The sequence below is a fragment of the Oryctolagus cuniculus genome, chromosome 4, assembly GCF_964237555.1.
Source record: "Oryctolagus cuniculus chromosome 4, mOryCun1.1, whole genome shotgun sequence".
In the NCBI taxonomy this organism is placed as follows: Eukaryota; Metazoa; Chordata; class Mammalia; order Lagomorpha; family Leporidae; genus Oryctolagus; species Oryctolagus cuniculus.
This window is the reverse complement of record NC_091435.1, coordinates 104,352,254-104,376,379: the sequence shown is the minus strand read 5'-3', so window position 1 is coordinate 104,376,379 and position 24,126 is coordinate 104,352,254. Positions and strand designations below refer to the sequence as shown.

The 24,126-nt window shown below is 36.3% G+C and overlaps 1 protein-coding gene across 12 annotated transcripts in view; it reads left to right on the top strand.

Annotated features, from left to right (window-relative positions):
* Positions 1–24,126, top strand: part of NAALADL2 (N-acetylated alpha-linked acidic dipeptidase like 2) — a 1,435,315-nt gene that overhangs the window by 1,183,550 nt on the left and 227,639 nt on the right. For all 12 annotated transcript variants that reach the window (XM_070072500.1, XM_070072494.1, XM_070072497.1 and 9 more), the window contains one exon: positions 15,432–15,578. In XM_070072500.1, coding sequence (XP_069928601.1) covers positions 15,432–15,578 — 147 coding nt within the window. The remainder of the gene's footprint in view (positions 1–15,431; positions 15,579–24,126) is intronic.

Below are 24,126 nucleotides of genomic sequence, written 5' to 3'. Positions count from 1 at the left end.
ATTGGTTCACAAAAGGTTAAATGCTCTCTGCAGGGCCCGAAGCACATGATGTTCATTATGAGAAAGCCTAGAAATGGGACAAAATTATGGCTTAATTAAGGGCTCAAACCAGCTCATGATCAGTTTCAAAAAAAAAAAAAAAAAAGCTATGGTAGAAATATACATAAGAGTATTTTAGTGTCAGTCCATTCAGGTTGTTTCCAAAAAATACTGCAGTTCAGTTAGCTTATAAGAATTGGAAATGTATTTCACAGTTTTCGAGGTTGGGAAGTCCAAGATCAAGGTGCCCAGATATCCAGTGTCTGGTGAAGGCTCATTTCCTGATGCATAGATGCTGTCTTCTAGCTGTGGCCTCCTGTGATTGAAGACAAAAGAGCTTCCCTATAGTCCTATTTGGTGGGAGTCTTCATGCTATGGATTGAACAGAATTTGTCTCCCAAACTCATGCAGATGTTCAGACCACAGAATTGTGGTTCGTCTGTGCTAGGAGTTTGCAGGATTGCATGGTATTTAGGAAAAGGGCCTGGTGGAAGGTTGTTAGGCCACTGGGGGTAGGCCCTCAGAAGGTACTTCTCAAGAAAGAATTTGTTACAAAAGCCATATGGAGCTTAGCTAGTTTCTCTGCTTCTTGACTTAACATCCCCTAATTTGTCTCTGCCATTCCCATCCTGTGCCTCACCAGTACTTGGGCCATAATCTGCTGCCTCTCATGCACCTTAGTAGGAAGCTGGAATGGAAGCAGAGGAGGGACGGAGGGACGCAATCTCAGACACTCTAACATGCAATGTAGTTGTTTCAATTGAGGCACAGTTTAATCTATTATACCACAACACCTGCCCCCATATTTCCTTTTAAATGCACACAGTTCATTGGTTTCAGAAACATTCATACTGTTGTGCAACCTATCTCCATGATTTTATCTTGCAAAATTGAGATTCTATATCCATTAAACTCCCCCTCTCCTCTTCCCTCAACCCTTGGTAACCACTATTCTACTTTCCGTCTCTAAGGATTTAGTTTTTCCAGAAACCTCATGAATTAGTCATCTCACATTGTTGTAACAAAATACCGTAGGCTGTATGGCTTAACAGCCTTTCTTTCCCTCAGTTCTGGAGACTGGGTAGTCCAAGATTAAGGTGCCATCTTCTGGTGAGGTTTTTCTTCCTGGCTTGCATAAAGCCATCTTCTTGATGCATTTTCAAAGGGCAGAGAAAGATGGAGACAGAGAGACAGACAGAGACAAACAAAGAGACAGACAGAGAGAGTTTTGGTATATCTTCCTGTTTTCATAAAGGCACCAATCCTAGAGGTTTAGGGTTTCATTTTCATGACTCCTTTAACTATTATTACCTGTTTCCTTACAGACCCTATCTCCAAACAAGTCATGTTGGATAATAGTAAAAAACACTGAATTGGAAACAGAAACTATAGTCAAAATGTTAGCCTTATCAATGCCTTAGTGACCACAGATCATTTGCTTAATCTCACTTAGCAGTGATAGCCTTCAACAGGTTAGGGGTGATTCTCCCTAAAATATTGTTATGAAGATATTGAATATGAAAATACTTCACACAACAGATAGGCATTTCATATTAGATAAATCTAAATTTAGTTGTGGGTACTTTTAACATGTTATACCCTATTTTTTCACATATTGTTACTATTTTTTGTTCTTAGTTGTCATATTATTTTTCAGGTTTTTTTGGTGTTTAATCATCACAGACTTATCTTTATCCAATTTAGATTTTAATAAAACATGTAATGAGTTTATATAGGTTGCATTTTTAATATAATTTTCTGTAATTACGCAGTGTTAAAGAACAATTTCATTAAGGAAATATAATTTGATTTAGGAAAAAAATTTTAATTGCTTAATAAAAATTCCTCGATGCTGAATAAAAAATAAATGGTGATTACCCCATGATTTCTCAGGTGTACATAATCATCTTTCATACAGCCTCACCTCAATTAAAATTTTTAGAACTTCTCATATTGCTATTTTGTTTGGGGAATCAAAAGGAGAATGCATGTCACAAAAATTAATATTTATAAAACACTGACAAGTTTTTAAATATATTTAGTGAGTATCTAAAGAAGAAACAACTGTGCTGTTACACAAAATACCTCATCAAATCCAAAGAGACTAACTAGAGAAGAGGAAAATAACCAAAAAAAGAACCTCCTTGAAAACTAAAGTACATTAAGAAACAGTGCTTTAGATAGTCATCAAAAGACTTAGCTTTTTAAATATCATTCCAGCTCTTTGAAGGCAAGAAAGAATAGTTTTAAGAAGATTTGGTAGGAAGATATTGCCAAAAATGTATGAGAGGTGTTTGTTGGTGACTTAAGAAGTAATAATTTATAATAGTTAAAATTATGTACTAGGTGTTGAGTACTTTGTGCAGATTATTTCATTTACTTCTTCAACCTTTTTTGATTGTGGATATACTCTTTTTTTCTCTTTTTTTTTTTTTGACAGGCATAGTGGACAGTGAGAGAGAGAGACAGAGAGAAAGGTCTTCCTTTTGCCATTGGTTCACCCTCCAATGGCCGCTGCGGCCGGTGAACCACGCTGATCTGAAGGCAGGAGCCAGGTGCTTCTCCTGGTCTCCCATGGGGTGCAGGGCCCAAGCACCTGGGCCATCCTCCACTGCACTCCCAGGCCACAGCAGAGAGCTGGCCTGGAAGAGGGGCAACCGGGACAGAATCCAGGGCACCGACGGGGACTAGAACCGGGTGTGCCGGCGCCGCAGGCGGAGGATTAGCCTGTTGAGCCGTGGCGCTGGCAGATATACTCCTCTTACATTTCGGAAGTTCCAGGCCTCAGAAAATTAAGTAACTGTCCTGTGGTTGTACTGTTGACAGGAGATATTAATGCTTTTTAAGAGAACATTCAAGATTGTCTCTCATCTTCTGTCTATTTGTGGGTCATGGCTTTGATTGCTTTTTAATATTTATCTCAAAGACCTACATTTTACAAAATACTTTGTGATATCAGTATGTACTTCCTAACTTCCTACTGATGCTCACTGGAATACATAGAAATTGAGAGAATGCTGTCCAAAATTATTATGGATCATGGAATTATCTCATCCACTTCAGACATCCTACCCATCCTTGGTACCGAGGCCAAATTATTTTCAACTCTAAATGTAGTCTAAGCAAGAAGATGTCTGTGTAAGTTTCTTCTCCTCTTCCTTACCATTGCCCTCCCATTGGAAAAAATTGAGTCTTACTGGGTTGACTTCAGCTTTAAAAATCTACAGTGCCTATTTTATTGTGTTGACGAATCTGAGGGCAATGGAGAAGATGGACAAAAAAGTGTTCCGCCATCAAAATACAAGTAGGAGAGAGAAAAAAAATATGAAAGAGGGTCGAGTTACACCAGTACATGTGAGCAAAAGACTCCCTGGTACATTCTGATCAAAATAATGGCCCCTATGTCAGATTCCAGAATCCTCACATTCAGAGATGGACACTGGGGTGCAGGTCTGGATAGCATTTGGGTGTCCAGTATACAGTGCCCCTTTAACACACAGGGGCCTACAAAGCTGTGGTGGGTTCACTCTAGCAAAGTTTCCCTAGGCCAGCAGCTATTTTGGCCCAAGGTTTTAAGGTTATGTAATGATGTTGTCATGTCGGACTGAGACATAAGACTGCTGATGCTGTTATTTTCTACGATAGGTTTTTAACTCACAGGACGTAATGCTTGAAATGGTATTGTTTGGTGATATGCTATCCACATCCTTTGGCTCTCATGCTTGCCAAGTCGGCATCTTTAAGCATTTTTTTCCTTTTGCCCTCCTAAAATTAAATGAATTACCTCTGAAAAACCTGAGAGCACCCACCTGATTTACAACTGCCCTCTAACCCTGGTCACAGAGAGGATAGCAAATTTTTTCCTGGGATCTAGGAAGGGATGCTAGATATATGCAAAATAATTCCAATTGTTTCCTTGCTCCTGGGTTTGCTTTTTTTTTTTTTTTTCAGATGTGTGAATTTTTTGAAGGGAAGTTACTAAAGTGTTTCATCTACAGAAGATTATGTTTAAATATTTCATTAAAAATATTTGCCGCCTGAGACAGTTAATGTTGATTCGAAAACCAGTTAAGTTTTTCAGTTAATTTTTTTAATGCCTGGCAGCTGGAATATATCACTGAAGTGCTGACACCATATTATTTAAAATAGCATTGCCTGTGAGGCTAAGAGAAGCTATTTAAAACAAACCTCAAGAAGGCTAGTGAAATAATAGCTGGAGTTATGTTTTGTCAGCTAATTTCTCAGCATGGAACAGCATTGTGGGGCCAAAATTGTTATCCTTCACTGAGACATAAAATCTATTCCTTGATCCTTTTGGTCATTAGTGGCCCTATGGGAGTTGTACCCAGGGGAAGTGTGCTTTTATCCAGTGTGTTGGACAAATGTCTGTGTGGATGGTACTGTAAGCCTTTTCCATGTGCTCATGGTTTCATTTAGATATAGTCAGAGGACAATTTTTGGAAGACCCTGGGTTTGTCATTATATATGTACTTTGCAATTCATGAAGAATGAGTTTACCAATTGGAGTGACCAATATCTAATCTATTAAAGAAGTGCTGAAGAGCAGGTATTGTGGTACAGTGGGTTAAGTTGTAGTTTGGAATACCTGCATTTCATATCAGAGGGCTTGGGTAATTTTTGTCATGCAGAAAATTTATAACTTTATGAGTGGACCAACTATTTTTTCTGTCTTCTGAATTTGTAGTCATACTCAAAATGCTCTTCCCTGCTCTGAGATTCTTAAAGTTTTCTTCCATTTTTTCTTATATACTGTTTAAATTTAATCTTACATTTAAAAGCTGTTTCTATCTGGAGGGTATTGTGCTATGAGATAGCATATGATGGATACTATTTTATTATTTTAGTGGATATTTTTACTTCAACCCCACAATGTGGTTGGAATATGAATATTTTTAAAGTTTTAAGATGACATAGTTGTTCTTATTATTGCATAAAGCTTTAAGTAGAGGGAAATAAAAAGAAGAAATGAGTCTTTCACCATCATGTTACTACTGATCAAGGTCCAATATCTGGCAAAGGAAGATGAAGAGAAATGAAGTAAAGCTAGTGGGGAGGGGGGTATGAGTTAGAAATTAGGGTGAAACCAGGTGCAAATATCTTTAGTTTTCTCCATCTTCACTCTTCTAGGTTGATCTCCAAAGCATTCATTAGTACATAAGTCTATTTTACATATAATTAGAAGTATTAAAGTTCTATGAGTGAACAGAATGAGATGAAAGTTAACATATTTTTCAGTTTGACAATTCTACTTATATTGTCTAGAAAAACAGCAATTTTTCACTATTTAAAACCACACGGCCAGCGCCATGGCTCAACAGGCTAATCCTCCGCCTAGCGGCGCCGGCACACCCGGTTCTAGTCCTGGTCGGGGCTCCAGATTCTATCCCGATTGCCCCTCTTCCAGGCCATCTCTCTGCTGTGGCCTGGGAGTGCAGTGGAGGATGGCCCAAGTCCTTGGGCCCTGCACCCTATGGGATACCAGAATATGTACCTGGCTCCTGCCATTGGATCAGCGTGGTGCAGCGGCCGCAGCGCACCGGCCGCGGCAGCCATTGGAGGGTGAACCAACAGCAAAGGAAGACCTTTCTCTCTGTCTCTCTCTCTCACTGTCCACTCAGCCTGTCAAAAAAAAAAAAAAAAAAAAAAAAAAAAAAAAAAAAAAAAAAAAAGAAAAGAAAAGAAAAAAGAAAAAGAAAAAACACATACGTTGCTAACCTGCAGTAATTAGGTCATTCAACCTTTCCCAAAACCCTGAGAAATTAGAGATTTTGAAAACTTCGTGCTTTGCATTGAAATTTTCAAATGTATTCTAAGATAAAAACTAGTTTTCCTCTTCAACATTGTTAAGTTATACATTATTTATATATTTATTATCCTAATCATTGTGAAAGATATTCTAAGTTTGAGAAAGTCATTATTAGCTACTGATATTTAGGAAAATTTAAATAAGTTTCTAGTTTAGAATATCAAATGAAGTCAGTAAACATAACCTCTTACCTCTAATCAAAGATTGTTAGAGATCCTGTGTGATGCATGATTTAACACTGAATATAATATTGACATAAAACAAGTTAGATAAGTGAAGAGTGCATGGCATACAAAGTGACTCAAAAATGTTGGAGCCATGCTACAGATGTACATTTTGGAACAATCAGATTCAGTGATCTAATATAATTAAAAGAAAACAACAGACGACGTTTAGAGGGATAGACGTTGTGACACAACCAATTAAGTCACTGCTTGCAATACCCACATCCCTTTGCAGAGTGCCAGTTTACATCTCCATTGCTCCACTTCCAGTCTTGTTCCATGATAATTCACCTGGGGAAGCAATGGATGACAGCCCAAGTACTCTTGGGCACCTGCCACTGGTGTAGGAGACCTGGATGGGATTCTAAGCTCCTGGCTCCAGCTTGACGCAGCCCCAGCCATTTTTTCATTCATTCTCATTCTGTGTCTCTCTTCTCTTCTCCTCATCATGCTGCTTTTCAAATAAATAAATCTTCAAAAAAAAAAAAAAAAAGACCCGTAGAATCCTAAAAACAACAAATTATAGATTAGATTATTTACATGTATTAATGTGCCTGCAGCAGGTTGCTTGGCGTGATGAAGAACATAGCACTTAGACTGATGAGATCTAAGTTTGAATCTCAATTCCATTGAATTGGAGCCTCAATTTCCTAATTTGTGAAATAAACTATTTTGTCGAAGGAGGTTCCCTTCCTCCCCGCCAACAGACCACTTTGTCAGGGTGGGAAATCGGAGATAGTTCCATTTTCAGAAATAGTATTTTGAAATATTTAAAATATATAGTATTAGGAAGGAAACATTATTTCAACAGCAGTTACCCAAGGTATTAAAATATACAAATTTGCATTTTAGTAATATAAAAGCTTATTAAACTTAATATATTAAGCAACAAAAGTCAGCAAAGCATCTCACAGTGACCATCTTTTCAAATTAGCATGAGTTTAGTGGATATGCTAAGGTATTCAAAAGAGCCTAAAAGTGATATGAAAACATCTGATTTCACTGGGTTACAACGTTAGGGGTACTGCTAACACTGAGTTTGTGGCTTGCTTCACAATCAAATGAAAATGTAAATTTCAGGCAGAAGTGGGTGAAAATAAGATGCAGTTTGTATTTGTTTGCATTGTTGGTCCTCTGACTTCAACAGTTTGAATTTACTTCTATGAATTTGGGGCTTTAAAATTTCAGAAATTCATTTCAGCTTCAAAATGTAACAATTCCTCTGCAATTCCTCACTTGTTTACCTGTTCACATCGCATGATCATGTATATCAAGTGTCATACTGAAAATATTATGAGAAATTTTTTGAGATTACCTTCAATTAATCGGATAAAGACCTAACTCTCCTTACTACCATTACTTAGAAATTTAAATCCCCACTAGCACTGATGAAAATATCTTGAAATAAACTAAAACGTGACCTGTCATTTAAGAGTGCCTCTGTTAAGCAGTTTTTTGTTCAAAATGACAGAGCCAGCGTGACATGTGAGCATAGCACTATGTAAGCCCCATCACCAGGTTCATATGTTGAAGACTAAATCCTCAGGGTGACGAAGTCGCTAGGGGGCTTTTAGGAGGTAATTAGATTGTGAGATTGAAGCCCTGATGAAAGTGATTAATATCCTTATCAAAAAATGACTGGACATGGAATCTTTCTCTGTTCTCTGCCATATGAGGATACCTTGAGAAAATTGTTGTCTTCCAATGAGAAGATGGCCCTCAACAGAATTCACCGCGATGGCAACTCATGGACTTTGCAGCCTTCAAGACTAGGAGAACTCGTTTTTCTTATTTAAGCACTCACTCTATGGTCATCTGTTATGGCAGCCCAGGCTATAAATATGTGTGTGTGTATGAAGAGATCTATTATATGTCATATACAAAGGGTCTTAAAAGCAGTTCATGAAATTGTGTATTATGCAAAATTAAAGCATGGATTTCAAGGATTTTTACACCAAATTAAACCAATACTAAATTGTTATAACATGTATTAATAGGACCTATTTTGAGGCACCAGAAAGGATAAATGTCTGTTGAAAAGAGCCCCTATAAGAGCGACGTGCATTCTGCTATAATTGAAGCAAGAAAAAGCATCAAATTGATGGTGAAACTTAAGTCAAAAAATTATGAAATCAGGGGACCTGCATTGTGGCTTAGTGAACTAAGCCTCTGCCTACAATGGCAGCATTCCATAGTGGCACCAGTTGGAATCTTAGTGTTTCACTTCTGATCCAGTTCCCTGCTAACGTGCCTGGGAAAGCAGAGGAGGATGGCTCAAGCACTAAGGCCCTTGCACGCCCATGTGAGAGACTTGGAAAAGATCCTTACAAGTGGCTTTCAGCCTGGCCCAGTCTTGGCTCTTGTGGCCATCCGGGGTAGTGAACCAGCAGATGCAACATCTCTCCCCACCCCTCTTCTCTTTGTAACTCTGCCTTTCAAATAAATAAGTAAATCTTTAAAAAAAAATGTGAAATCACTGATGTTTTATGAAAAGTTTATAGGGGCAATGCCATGTGGGTGCTGGTTTGAGTCCCATAAACATAAAACTCATTTTAAGAAACGATGATGGCCAGCGCCGTGGCTCAGTAGGCTAATCCTCTGCCTGTGGTGCCGGCACCCCGGGTTCTAGTCCCCGTTGGGGTTTCAGATTCTGTCCCAGTTGCTCCTCTTCCAGTCCATCTCTCTGTTGTGGCCCTGGAAGGCAGTAGAGGATGGCCCAAGTTCTTGGGCCCTGCATCCGCTTGGGAGACCAGGAGGAAACACCTGGTTCCTGGCTTCAGATCAGCGCGGTGCGCTGGCCGCGGTGCACCAGCCGCAGTGGCCATTGAGGGGTGAACCAATGGAAAAGGAAGAGCTTTTTCTCTGTCTCTCTCTCTCTCTCACTGTCCACTCTGCCTGTCAAAAAAAAAAAAAAAATTATAATGCTGAAGATGAAACCCACAGTGACAAACCATCCACATCAATTTGTAAGAAAAAAAATATGAATCTTGTTCATGCCCTTATTGAAGAGGATCAATGATTAATAACAGAAACATTAGCCAAAATTTTAGACTTCTCAATTTGTTCAACTAGCACAATTTTAACTGAAAATTAAAATACAGCAAACTTTCTACTTGATGAGTATCAAAACTGTTGTGCTCAGATCAACTACAAATAAGCGCAGGCCTTTCAATGAGTGTTTTGAACAAGTAGAGTCAAGATCCTGAAGCATTTCTTTCAAGGGAGAGTGGGTTGGAAAGTATCACTATATTCCTGAATCTGTATATAGGAAATGCATGAAATTTTTAGACCTTAAATAAAATTTTTTAAAAAATCAAACACACACACCCACACACACACACATACACACAAAAGAACTGTAACAGTATTTACCAGTAAGATCTGGAAGACAATGCTCAATCAATACAATTGCTACCAAGAGATAGAAGTGGTCTGTCCAGTCAATGGAAAAGTGAACCGGTCAAGAGCAAAGGTCATGGCAACAGTTGTATTGTTGTGTTTGTGTGTGGATCTGTGTGTGTGTGTGTGTGTGGTGCTGAAGGCATTTTTCTTATTGATATTCTGGAGGTTTGAAAAATGAGAATATCTGCTTATTATGAGGTTGTTTTGAGAAATTTAGTCAAAAGCTTTAGCAGAAAAATGCACAGGAAAACTTTTCCAGAGTTCTCTACCACAATATTTCCAGCTCATTCATCTGAAAAGGGCAACTTTAGGTAACTACATTAGATTTCTGATTTGGCTTCTTCTGATTTCTTTTTGTTCCCAATCGGAAAAAAAAGTCTTCAAAAGACACATATTTTTCTGTCGTTAAGAATGTGAAGAATGTATTGTCGGATAAATTTCCAACACTTTCAGTTCTTTAGGGATGGACTAAATGTCTGCTCTCATCCCTTACAAAAGTGTCTTGAATGTGATGAAACTTATATTGAAAAATTAAGTTTTTATTTTTAATCTAATTTTCCATGAACATTTGGAAGTCCATTCTTGTTTATGTGTATATAAATGCATACCCACATATGAGTACTTCAAAAAGTTGGTGAAAAACAGAATTAAAGTTAAGTTTATTTTGATGCAAAAGTTTTGAAAGTACTGCATTTTAAAATAATATACATTTTAATGTACTATTTTAAGAGGCCTCATATTCAAGAGTCTGAAAAAAATTTTGTATCAAAATGAACAATTAGTTCCATCTAGCCCAGGAAATTTCTAAAGTAACTTCAGAGAAGGAATGGATTAAAAGGAATTGACTCTCATGGTTAGGATGGCTGACAGTCTCAAGGTCTGCAGTTGGCAAGATGGAAAACTAGAAGAACCAATGTTGAAGTGCCAGTTCAAAGAATCATACTCTAGCAAAACTGATGGTGTGTGGCCTGCACTGTAGCATAGAGGGTAAAGCCCCCACGTTCAGTGCCTGCATCCCATGTGGGTACTGGTTTGAATCCCAGCTGCTCCACTTCCAATCCAGCTCTCTGCTGTAGCCTGGGAAAGCAGTGGAAGTTGGCCCAAATCCTTAGGCCCCTGTACCCTGTGAGAGACCCAGAAGAAGCTCCTGGCTCCTGGTTTTGGATCAGCCCAGCTCTGGCCATTGAGGCTATCTGGGGAGTGAACCAGCAGATGGAAGACGTGCTCTCTCTCTCTCTCTTTCTCTCTCCCTTTCTCTCTCTCTCTCTCTCTCTCTGCCTCTGGCTTTCAAATAAATAAATAAATATTTAAAAAAAAGAATAAACTGATGGTGTAAGTTCTACTGTAAAATCTAGCACAATCAAGATGCTGAAGAAGTTGATGTTTCAGTTCAAATCCAAAAAGGAAAGATGGAAGTCTCATCTTAAAGCATTCAGGCAAGGGGAGTCCCACCTTCCTTGTGAAGCCTTGTTCTATTAAGCCTTTAGCTGATAAAATGTGGGTCTCCACTTCAGAGGGTCAGTCTGCTTTACTAAGTTCACTGATTGAAATGTTAACCTCATTGGTGTTCCTAATATTTGACCAGATGCCTGTGCACCCTTTGGCCCAGCCAAGTTCACACATCAAATTAACTATTAGTGTCTGGAGGAAGAAATATTTTTTTGAAATAATATAGGAGTCATGACATTAAGAACCAGGAAAACTATTGAGATAGATGATGTATAAGAATAACATGGAAGTAAAAAGAAATTGATTGATTTCATTATAATATATAGAATATACCACTTTTTTATTGCTACGCTTTTCATTCAGTTGGAGTAAATTATCAACTTGATGCCTGATGTATGTGGAATGAATCTTTATGTGTGCTGGGAAAAGCAGAGTGTTTGAATAAAATAAAATAAATATTTGAATAAATAGAATAAATGTTTGAATAAAATAATATGCTTGCATTATTAAAGAGATTTTTAAATGTTTTCAAAACTTGTCAGTGTGTCTTGACATCACTATCCAGCTAAAGTAAATGTTGATTTAATTTCTTTTTAGTTTGCTTATATGAGCATTTACTGTGAGGTTTTGTTTTTCAGCTTCAAATTATACTTGCATGCAGCCTTAGAATGGAAGTGATTATTTCATTTCAGGTTTTCAATAGACTTGTGGTGGGAAATTAAATAATTAACATCCATGGTCTTTGCCTGAACTTGTCCATTTTATGAACTAGAATAAAAATGCTTGTTATCAAACATTAAATGTGGAGCATTTTAACTCCTTGGATAAAATATTTAATATGAATTTACTCAGCCTTGTAAATAAATTTTAAAAATTAATTGACCTGTACAAATTTGTTACCAAGCTTCTCTCTCCCACAGTGCTTAACTTCTAGAAAAGTGAAGAAAATCAGCATTTCTTTCTACTTGCCTCTCAGCTATTAGTGTTTACTGGGGTTCAATAGATCAGTTTCTGTTATCTGGTATAAATCTGTTATAATCCACTGAAGTGCAGAATGGAAAACCAGTTCACATTGGGATACAGTATTGATTTAGGGTCACTTAAAATCTGTGAATTTGGCCTAGATATGTGCTAGGAATGTTCTACTCCTGAGGGAAACATCCCTACATGAAATGATTGGGGAAAGAAAATCCAAATTACTAAATTGGATTCTTTTTTATCTATATTACTCTGAAGCTAGTTAAGAACAAGAGGACAAGAGAAAAAAGGAACACAGCCTTCAAGGCAACATGCTTCCTCCCCTCATCACAAGTTAAACTAGGAAACTAGGAGGAAGAGACTGAAGGAGAAGAGACAGACAGAGGAGGGGAAGTGAGGGCTGGTAAGAAACGTCCTCTGCAGGACTTTCAGGGAATCTCTGGGCTCAGTATGGCCCCTGGGGCAACTCTATGCTGTCCCTGAAGCCCTGATCTTGGATTGACCTTCTTGAGGCTTTTACCTTCCATTTGGTCCTGACTCTGTCAATAGGCTCCACAGTCAAGTGCTCCCAGCCAAAGGTCCCAGCCATTCGTTGACCCACCCCAACTCTTCTGCCACATTCTGTCCTCTTTCCATAAATAGCCTACATGTAGCCCCAGAGATGGGGTTCAATATATTCTAAACTTCAAAATATACTTTCAAAAGATGTATAGATGATGTTTACTCTGTCACCAATTTAGTTGTCTTACAGAAGAAGTTTATGTGTGACTTTTTGATAAATGGATGAAGTAGAACGAATCAGAGAAGGAAAATGAATGCAGAAGTATCTCAGGGAAAATAATTATGAAAATTGGATATTGGCCTTCTGATTTGCCTGAAACATACAATACATGTAAATAATGATGTCGGCAATAGGAATGACAGGAATGTAATGCAATGAAAATATTAAAGTTCTTTAATAGCGGTAGCCATGGCAAGAACAGACAGTAAAAGACAATTGGCAGTGGCTTTAAAAGTATTTCCTGGACCAAGAAAAGGCTGAAGATAAATCAGAGTTGTATTCTGTGTAACTATTAGAGCAAAGAACTAATGCAAGTTTTAATCACTATGGGATCATTTTTGCCATCTTAGGAACTTATGTATGTAGAACGCAAATGCCTTTTATCAAGGGAAAGCTATTATTTAACAGGGATGACTGAATGGAAAAATATCAAATTGTATATATAATATCACATTTATTTTAGAAATTTTTAATAGATACATTGTATAATTTAGAATAGTAATTTTTGACTCATGTTATTCTGTTGAGAAAAAAATTATATGTAAGGAACGTGGCTGAGGGTTGAGGCTAGATATTGGAAGTTATGTGTACAAAATGAAATTGAAGACTCCTGGATCTTCTCTGATGTTGAGTATTATGCATATGCTGTCTAGGAAAGTCATAGGTATTGCTATTTTAAAGAGAATGTAGAACACTATTTTTTTTTTTAACTTCATAGATGACTGGGGAAAGTAAAGACTAAATTCTGTCAAGTCCTCATTAAATGACATAAATAGTGCAGCAGTCTAGGTGTCACAGTGCTGTGGCCACCATTCAGTAAATTTCAATGGTGGAACAGGCTATGAGTCTGAGACAATAGTGACTGGACATTGATGACTGTGTTACCTGCCTAAGGCATTAAAATTCAATTAGAAAAATCAATCTGATTTGACTAAACAAAAGGTGCCAGTTTTCAACACCTAGGTATCTCTAAAATATTTGGAATTTATGACATGGTATAATGTAGTTTCTTTGCATTTCATGATCTAGTACTTAGGAATATGTCCTCTTAAGAAATACTAAAGATCCTCCTTGAACTGCTCCAGGTTGATATAAAATCTCTAGGAGTTTTATTTGCCAGGAATATATTGAGGAGTGAAAGAGAATTACCTCCCTTTTCCAAAACTCAAAATTTAACATGAGCATTACTTTACATCTGATTAGATTAAATGGTGAAAAACTATTGGCTGGCGCCGCGGCTCACTAGGCTAAACCTCCGCCTTGCGGCGCTGTCACACCGGTTTCTAGTCCCGGTCGGGGTGCCGGATTCTGTCCCAGTTGCCCCTCTTCCAGGCCAGCTCTCTGCTGTGGCCCGGGAGTGCAGTGGAGGATGGCCCAAGTGCTTGGGTCCTGCACCCCATGGGAGACCAGGAGAAGCACCTGGCTCCTGCCTTCGGATCAGCGCGATGCGCCAGATGCGCCAGCCGCAGCACGCCAGCCGCGGCGGCCATTGGAGGGTGAACCAACGGCAAAGGAAGACCTTTCTCTCTGTCTCTCTCTCTCACTGTCCACTCTGCTTGTCAAAAAAAAAAAAAAAAAAAAAAAAACCTTTTTCTTTCTGTTTTCAAAGTTCTTAGTAACTCAAGATATGTTCAATCATATGCTTTATTTATAAATATACATTCTGGTTTTCCATTGTAAATTATTTTTACCCTCACTACAAAGAACTTTGTGTGTTTTATCTTTTTTTAATACCTGCTATTTGTTTTGTATGCTAGGCTACTTTTATATTAAGAGATAATAATGTATAATTCTTTAATTCCCCACAGGTTGCACTTAGCAACAACTAGATTAGCTACAAACTAGATTATAGTTATTGACATAGCTGGCATATACTCTTTTTAAAAAGATTTTATTTATTTCCTTGAAAGGCAGAGTTACAGAGGGAGAGAGAGAGAATATTTTCCATCTGCTGGTTTAGTACCCAAATGATGACAAAAGTTGAGGCTGGGCCAGGCAGAAGTCAGGGGCCAGCAGCTTCGTTCAGGTCTCCCACATGGTTGCAGAGGCCAAGCACTTGGGCCATCTTCCACTACTTTCTCGGGTGCATTATCAGGGAGCTGTATCAGAAATGGAGCAGCCAGGACACATGCCAGTGCCTGTATGACCAGCATCTGTATAGAATACTGGCATTGCCGGCAGTGGCTTAACCCATTGTACCACAATGCAGCCCCTGGAATATACTCCTAAAACATTTAAGAATGTGCTTTTAAGAAGAAATGAAGAAAGTCCCTTCTGTTATTTTTGATAAACATTTTAAGAAAAATGGATTATATCCTACAAAAGACATCCTTTAAATTTATGGGAAAATAAAAAAACAAAACAAGCAAAAAGCTCAAACCATTTCAGTGATCCAAAATTCTTTTTAAGCATTTTCAAATTAAAGAACTACCTTTCATTTGAATTCAAAATAAATCTATAAGAAGAATGTTTTAGAAGCACAACAGCAAGGAAAGCTTGATTCTGCTCAATGAGCATCAGCATCGTAGAGGAGGACTACAATACAGATTCTAGGGCTCCACCCCTGGGTGTGCCCATTAGGTTGGAAAGGGTGGAGCCTAAGCATCCACATTTAGAACAAGAACCTGGGTGACTTCGATGCTGCAAAGCCTGGGACACATTTTATGTAGCACTAATTTAGGGATGACCTGAGAGCATATTATGTATTAACAATTTAAATTCTGTGTTTCAGAAAAATAACTTCAACTGTACCAGAAGAGCTCAGTGCACAGAAACGAATGTCAGTTCTGTACAAATAAAAGGTGATGCCGATTATTTCATCAACCATCTTGGAGTTCCCACCGTGGAGTTTGCTTATGAGGACAGCAAAGCATTAGAGGTGAATGTTCCTAAAAATACTCACATAAACACACATACACACATACTCACTCAACTCAGTCACTCACAGTACGGCACTTGTCTGGAATTTGATTTTATCTTGGTTATTCGTCTTTCATACCAAATAGGTCATGAGAGAAAGTAGTTTTGAGAGTTATTCTTGTTCAGAGGCATTGTAACAGTATTTGAAAACATCAGGTCTTTTCAACAGTTAATTCAATTTAAAAAGATGTATACTGTAACTCACATTTTCACAGTGTTTTGCAGCTGAAATTTTCAGGAGTTGGATTAACATCAAAACATAATTGTAGTCGTCAGTATTCACAGAAACAGATGACATGTGCAATAGATTCTTCTCTCCTTGCCCAAGGGAAAATGTCTTTCATGTGCTGTATATTAATGTGTAGTGTGGATTAGCTACCCGAAGTTGGTCAATAGTTTGCCTTCCTAAAAAGATACTACCCTTCCGTGAAGACAGAAGGCTTTTTCACAAAGAATATCAAAAAGGCATGATTCATGTTAACTAAGTCTCTGTTCACCCATCTGTTGGACTTTAATACTTTTAATCTGTCTCAGAGTTATGTCATAGCAAACTGTTTTTATGAAGATCTAAACCTATTGGAAAATCTTCCCTTCTTTTACAAATTGTTCCTGAATTGTTAGGAACTATTTGAAAGCTTCAGGGGCAGTCTGCTTGAAGTGATTGTTACATTAACAAAATAGCATTTGGAAGATAAAGTATAACTTTCTTTCTATTGAAATACAGATGTTCCTGAAAAAGAGTGTTTAAATTATATTTGTATAGGCAACACTTCAGAAATGCATATCTAATAGCATTTCTAATATCTTTTAGCAATACTTAGCCTCATGATTCTCTACAGTCACCTCTCCCTTCTCTCATTTCCCTTCAGGTTCTCTGTAATCAGCTAATGATTACTAATAACAATTTTATCAAGGGAAAAAACCATGGTTGAATTCTATTGTGATGAGTTGAATTCTTGGGTAATGCAAAAGTAATTATTACTTGATTTTTTTAAGTTAGGATGTTCATATGCCATTGTTTAAAAATGGGTACATTTAGAAGTATCTTTTCTTCTACATAAGCTCAGTAAATAGATTATAATCAAAGTGATATGTTATAAAATTCACAGACTTTAGGTTTAGGATCTTTTAACATCTCTTATTATCTCCCCACCCAACCTTGTCCAGCTCCTATTATGCTACCAGGTTGATTGTAGCTCTTATTCAATATGTGTCCATTTCATTTTGGTTGAGTTTTGTGCCAATAATTCAGAGAACTTATCTGATATAGTCATGAGAATGAGACTAAAAGTCTTTAACACAAGACAAATCATTTCACTTCTTTCTGAATTTTTACAAATAAGGTACCTTGGTACATTTATAGAATCTGCTTCATAGAGCAATGGCTAGAATTGCTGAAACTGTGTGTGTGAAAGGCTGTGACAATTATTATTGTGTAATTGTACATTCAACACAATAGTGAGAGATTTTCTAAAGTTTTTAGAAAGCAACACATCAGTGGAATGGAGGAACTTGTTAATTATTAAGTAAAAACAAGCTTTCCAGGCTGACAAAGTAGGACCTGAAGCTGGGAATCTGAGGGTTCATTTTAAGGAAATGCAGAAACAGGGCCCAGTAAAGTTCTAAGAAAGTGCCATAATTATTGGGAAATGCCTCAAGCTAAAATTGAGACCTGGTTTAGTGTGATGGAACTAATCAGTTTTTCAAATTAAATCCCAAACTTCTTTCTCATCATCAACATCATCTTTATTGTATTTGTTTCCAAAAATAATTTAAAAATACTCCACTATGCTTTATAAAAAGTGACCTTGCTTATATTGCTTTAGTGGGTATAATTTTTTAAGTGAATTTGTCTCTTAGAAAATACAAATGCTTATGAGGAGGTAATTTTGTGTGAGTGGACATTAACCTTTGATTTCTGGGTTAACCAATAATAAATATTTGTATATAGCTATTAAGAGAAATTGTAAGTATTGAAAGGCTTTATCCATAATATAAAAATGTTGATACTACATCAATTAGTAAATTATGTGAGGAAATAAGTTCTAATAAATTTGTGTATATTTTAAAATGGTTAATAACTTTCATAAGTAGTCTTTGGGAGATAGCTTGGTGAACTGGAATTAGGAAACCTGAGTTGTCAAATTCCTCCATGTCAATGGTCAAATTACCTAGATCTCTTTAGGCTTCTGTTTCCTTATCTATATCTAATTAAAACAGGATAAAACAAAAAAAATCTACCACTTATTAAGCACTAGCTATGCTAAGCATTTTATATATTAATTTATTTCATATTTATAACATACTGATGAGTTAGCTATTATTATTAACTCCTTCTCTGCTGAGGAGTAAATGGAATTTGAAGTCAAGTAGCTTATCAGGTGTCATAGAGATAATAATTGGCTTACACAGAGGCTGACCTCAGATCTGTTTGACAGTAAAACCATGTTCTGAAGTAACCCACGGAAGGTTGCAGATTGAAATCCCTAGTCCACTAATATATTTTGTTGCCCTGCACTTTATTGAAAAATTGTGTATCTGGGAACATTGAGCTCTTTCTTTTCATGGAAGTAGTCATGCTGTTTATCAAGGGATCTACCAGTTCTTAGTCCAAGAGTTCCATTAAGAATATTTTCTTAAACACATGTTTCCATCCAAAGTTGGGAAATAAATGAGCAACCTAGAGGGCCATATGTTTCAACAGACTTGTGTCACTGACATTGCCTGCCTTGCTCTTGTAGAAAGTGAGTTTATTATCTCTGAACTCATTTTGAATAAAAGAGTTGAAGAGAATAATCCTACAGCTTTTAAGATCAGTTTGAAAGTTATGTGTCTTAATGAACTAATTTTATGATTAAACAATGTTACATCAGATAGTTCACTGAAAAATGAAATGTAAAGATGAGTTTAATTTGGTACAGATACATTTTTAAACCTACACAATTGTTTCCATTATACATTTTTTTCCATGCACTTATGCAAACCTCTTGTAGTCATGTTTTTGAAGAAATTATCTCTTTAAAATTTCCTTGGATAACTATAATGTAGACCTTAGGATTTTTTATTTTTTTTTGGCTTGTAAGTTTAATTATGGAACTATTACATTAATCCCCTCTTGGCTGCAGAGTGTAAATTCCAAGAACCCAATGAAGGTGAGGTTGGTAGTATGTACCATATTTTCCTGTATACTAATATCAATGATAAAGTGTAATATATAAATTAGGCAGATTAAGAGATTGAAAAATACTAAAACTAAGATAAATAATATTAACAATACACCATAATAGAATTGGCAGGATCACTGCTCTTGTGCTTTGTGGCTATTATTAAGTAAAATTATCCTAAAATAAGTAAAATAGGTTTCTTTGAACAAAAGCACATCAAAATTGTGCCAGTAGATCTGATAACCACAGTGGCTACTAATGGGAAGGTATGGTATTCAGCATGGACATGCTGGCTAAAGGGATGATTCACATCCTTCAGGGATGGAATAGGACAGCATGAGGTTTTGTCACCTGCTCACAATGGCACATAATTTAAAATGTTGGTATTTTTCCTGAAGTTTTGTATGTAATATTTTTAGACTGTGGTTGACCACAGCTAACAAACTGGAAAGTAAAACTACAGATAAGGGAGGCTATTGCTTATTCAATAATTGAATTTTGGAAATTTGAAAAAAAATTGAACTATGGGAAAAGTAAAACTAGTGCCTTAGATACCAATTTTTATGGCCCCGTGGGGCATTGTTTGTTCTATTTTATCTTATGAAATGCGGCATTTTATAATATCTTTCTGCAAATATTTCACTGGCTACATTCCTACGAGTTATGTTTCCCAATAGTGTTTCTGGATGTAGATATTTGTATATTGCATGCAGTTGCTTGAAACACCCTTCATGTTTAGCTTTTCTTGGCATTTAAATGCTAATTTTCCAATAATTATATTTAACAAATTCGAAACCATAGATGGATCTGGCAAGTGTTAGAATTATTTCTTCTTATAAGCTATTGCCCATTAATTGAATCATCTCTAGTTGTAAGCTTCATTTAAATAAGATTTTAAATTGGTAAACACCAGCACACCTGTTAGGAGAAGCATTCTGCACAGATTAAACACAATGCAGCAATTGCTGAAAATGAAACAGAAAGGCAGATGCTCTCTGATTAAGAGTGCGATATTTATGACAGGCTGGTGGTCCAATGCACATTTCTTCTGTCACGTAACAGGTGTTTCACATACTTTTTGTTTCAGATCAGTATATTTATTCTCTATTAGGCATGTCAGAAGGTCTGTCTTTCTCAGTATATCAAAATTTCAATCCATGACCTGGCAAGCTCATACCACACATTGAAGCCCTTGTTATTATCTTTTAACCCTATATTTTTGGCTCTTTTGCTTGAAACATTTTATTTTAAATCTAATTTACCTCTATAATGGAGCATTTAACATTTAAATAATAATGAGATAAAAAGAGTGTTATAGCTTTTATATAGCAGGAGCTGTGGCATAATTGTTCCACCATCATTCAGTAAACCAGAAATAGCAATTCAAGAATTGCCCATGTTTTGAAAATCTTGTTAATTCTTTTGAAACCAGATGACTTTAATATCAAGTGTGATTCTTAAATTGACGTACAGCAGCATGTACATGCAAAGACATGTGTGTGCATACACATATATAAATATTAACACTGAGTTAATTTAGTGAAATAAAAAGCCATTTATGTTGATAGAGTCAAATAAAGCACTATGATATACATATACGTGTTTTAGAGTATGAATTCATAGTTTATACATTTGTTCTTCATGTTTTATTTTAAGTAAAAGACTTCATTACATAGATTTCATTCTTCCATTATATTTGCTATTTGAAACTTATTCAATGTCATTTTTATGTTAACAGATAGTAATAGTTCAAAAGTCCACTAAAATATCTTAAGGAAGCAAAATAATTATGTTTAACTCTGCTTAAGTTCTACTGATGTTTTGCAGTCTCTGATAGGCTCTGTTTCACAACAATGGCTAAAAACTTGGGTAATATCACTTAAGAATGAGATTTTTACCTTTTTTACTTTAAAATATGACAGTTGGAAACAGGAAGGGAAAGAAAGTGGTTCTTTGGGGTTCATTCTAACTCATTTTATTTGCTTGTAACTTAGCTTAGAGAAGCTTTATAATATGGTATCAAAATATATATTATTTTCAGATAGAGCTTGCTTCATTTGAGTGATAAGTTCTGAAACATTTTGTCTAAAAACCCCTTAACTCTCTAAAAGTATTTACCTTATTCTTTTTTTTTTTTTTTTTTTTTACAAAGTGCTTTTTGTTTGTGTGGTTGGTATATACAATTATTTACTATACTGGAAACCTAAAACAGGAGGGGTCAGCATTTGGCATAATGATGTAGATGCTGTTTTAGATGCACACAGTACATATAAAAATGCGTAGGGCTGAGTCTCAGATCCACTTCCAATTCCAGCTTCCTGCTAATGTGCACCATGAGAGGCAGCAGTGATGGTTCAGGTACATGGGTCCTTTCCACTCACATGTGAGACTGGATTAAGTTCCAGGTTTCTGGCTTCAGCATGTCTCATGCTTGGCTCTGCAGGAATTTGGGGAGTCAACAGATAGAAGGTCTCTTTCTTTCTGTCTCACTCCTTCAAATAAATAAAAATGAAAAATATCAATTCATTTAAACATCAATAATTAAATTGCCTATAATTTTAAGTGTTTAATCATTAATAATAACTAAATTGCTTGTGATAAAAATGATTAGAAATAACTTCTTTTTAAGGAAAATAATCATATTTCCATAGATCAAAAATGAGAACAGTCACATTTTACCTCTTTGTAAATATTCAATATGACAATATGAGACAACCAGATTTCTATATGTTTCTGCATTTAATATTTTGTAATTCATTGCTTTGAGGTAAAGAAGAAATGCTGGTTTGCTTTTCTTTGATACTACATTGAAATTTGATAACCATTAGTTTTCTAAAGGCTAGTTTCACTGTGAAATCTGAATTTATATTAATGAAACTTTTATGTCATGTACACTGCTGAATATAGAGTGAAAATGAGAGTGGTAAAACATGTTATGGCACTGTTATTACACAAATAGCTTTGATTTGGGGATCTTTAAAGGTTTCTGTACCACACTTGGAAAAATACTGGTTTGAGGAAATGGCCCTGGTTGAACTGCTACTCCATTTTTATAATGGCTGCCAAGGTGTTAATTTTTGCTTCCTAGTCAAGTGTTTGAACAATGATTATACATGAACATTTGTATGTCTTTTCTGGTCATCTTTGGGTATTGCCATCCCATTCACCTGACAAATAGCATGAGGTAGAGAATATAACACTCATAAACATTGGCTCTACAAGGAACTATGCTTCTTAGAGGAATTCCTTTAGAAGAGAAGGTTGAACTCCAATCAACAAATCAACAGTTGTAGAGTAGACTTGAAAAGCTTTGATTGTACAATATATGAAATGTTTGTCACAGAGGGAGTGCTATTAAACTTGCTGTATGCTTCCAAGAGCCTGAGGAGTAAACACAAGAAATTGAAATATGAGACAGATATTGAAAGAAATAAAGAATGGAGAAACTCTTAAGACTCAAATGGATAATTTAAAAGATCATACTTCAAATTGCCTAATATTTTGCAATGGCTGCAAGGAGGACAGATTTCCCCTAGCAGCTATCCTTGCTTGGAATCCTAAATAAGAACATTTATTCTGAATGAATATCATCATTGGATTAAAATATGTATTATATACACTATATGTTAACTCTAATATTTTTTTTCAGTAACTGTCTTGTGATCATCCCAATTATGATGGAATGAGTTTCATAATGAAGTTTTTGGTTATTTGAATAATAATTCTTGCAAGGTGGGTTTAGTGCTAAATCATAGGTATAAATATGGTATAGTCAAGTTAAAATATTGGGCAACTCCAATGTGCTTTATTCAAATATCTGTTAATTCAAACTCATTCATTTATTTAAGCAGCAGGTATTAGGCACTTGATGTGATCTTTGAATTATATTAGAAATACAAGATAAATAAAACATAGAGTAAAGATCCTGTCCCTCTCAAGGGTATAGAATCTTTCTTAATATAAGGGCTATTTGGATATTTTTAACATAATTCATGGGCCATACAACTTATCAACTTAAAATTAGCCTGTTACAGATTTATTGACTTTCAAGTCCCACCTGCCAATGTCTTGGCAGGGCCACAGCAGATGACTACTATGGCCTTATATGGCCCCCAGGAGTGGCCTTATATGGCACCTCTACAGGAGTGGGCATAATCTAGATTGGGACCAGACACAAATCATAAAGTACAATAAAGTTCTTTTTCTTGTTTTTGTTTTTCAAGACACTTTCTTTATTTGTATCTATTTCATAAATGCAACATTTGGAACATAGTAATTCTTCCCACTCTACTCACCCTCTCACCCACACCAACCCCTCCTTCTTCCCCCCTCTCCTGTTTGCTCTGAGAAAGAAAAAGAAACAGAAAGAAAAAAAAGAAAGAATGGAATAAAAAAAATAAGAGAACTGTTCCTCAACAGTCTAAACAAGGGCTGTTCTTGGTTATTGCTTCTCAAAGATGATTTTGCTTTTTCTTTCTTCCCTTCCTCTTTTCCCTTCCTTCTTCTCCCTTCTTTCCTTTTTGAAACTTAACTGTCTTTAAAGAAGAACCCAAGGATGATACATTTTTGTTAGCTCTTATACATTAGTATAACTTATGAGACATCATAATACCCTTCATTTAATACAATAAAAGGAAGAGATTCTTGAGAACAAGTTTTATGATTAAGTCACATGATACAACTCTGTGGACAGAGATCCTGCATGGGAAGTTAGTGCACAGTGAGTCTTGTTAATTATTTGACAAATAACACTCTTATCTATGACATCAGTGATAACCCAAACTCTTGACATGAGTTGTCTTGGCTATGGAAGCCTTTTTGATCCACTAGCTCGAAAAGGCCATAAGCAAAGTAGAAGTTCACTCCTCCCTTCAGAGAAAAGTATCTCCTTCTTTGCTGGCCACTTCTTTGCACTGGGGTCTCAAACTCAGGGGTCCTTTACTTAAGACATTTTTTTCCAGACTGTCTTGGCTTTCCAAGCCTGAAATTCTCCCCCTGGGCTTTCCAGCTAGACTGGAATGCCTTAAGGGAAGATTCTGAGATTGGAGTGCTAATTGAAGTGATTGTCATTCTATGAGCCAGCTGTTGGACTGCTTCCCATGTTGGAGCCTACACTCTTTTTTAATTGTTGTTTTGAAACACTTAGTCTTATTTATCTGATCACCTAACTCTTGATCATATCTATATGATTACTTTACCCCTTTTTCCTATCCATTTGATCTTTTTAACACTTAAGGTGCTATTTTTTATCAGCCAGCTTAAGGGATTTTGGGATCTTATGGTTAGTTGTTATGTTGTACTCTTAGAATTAAGTCCATATGAATATATGTAGGACTGCTTTGC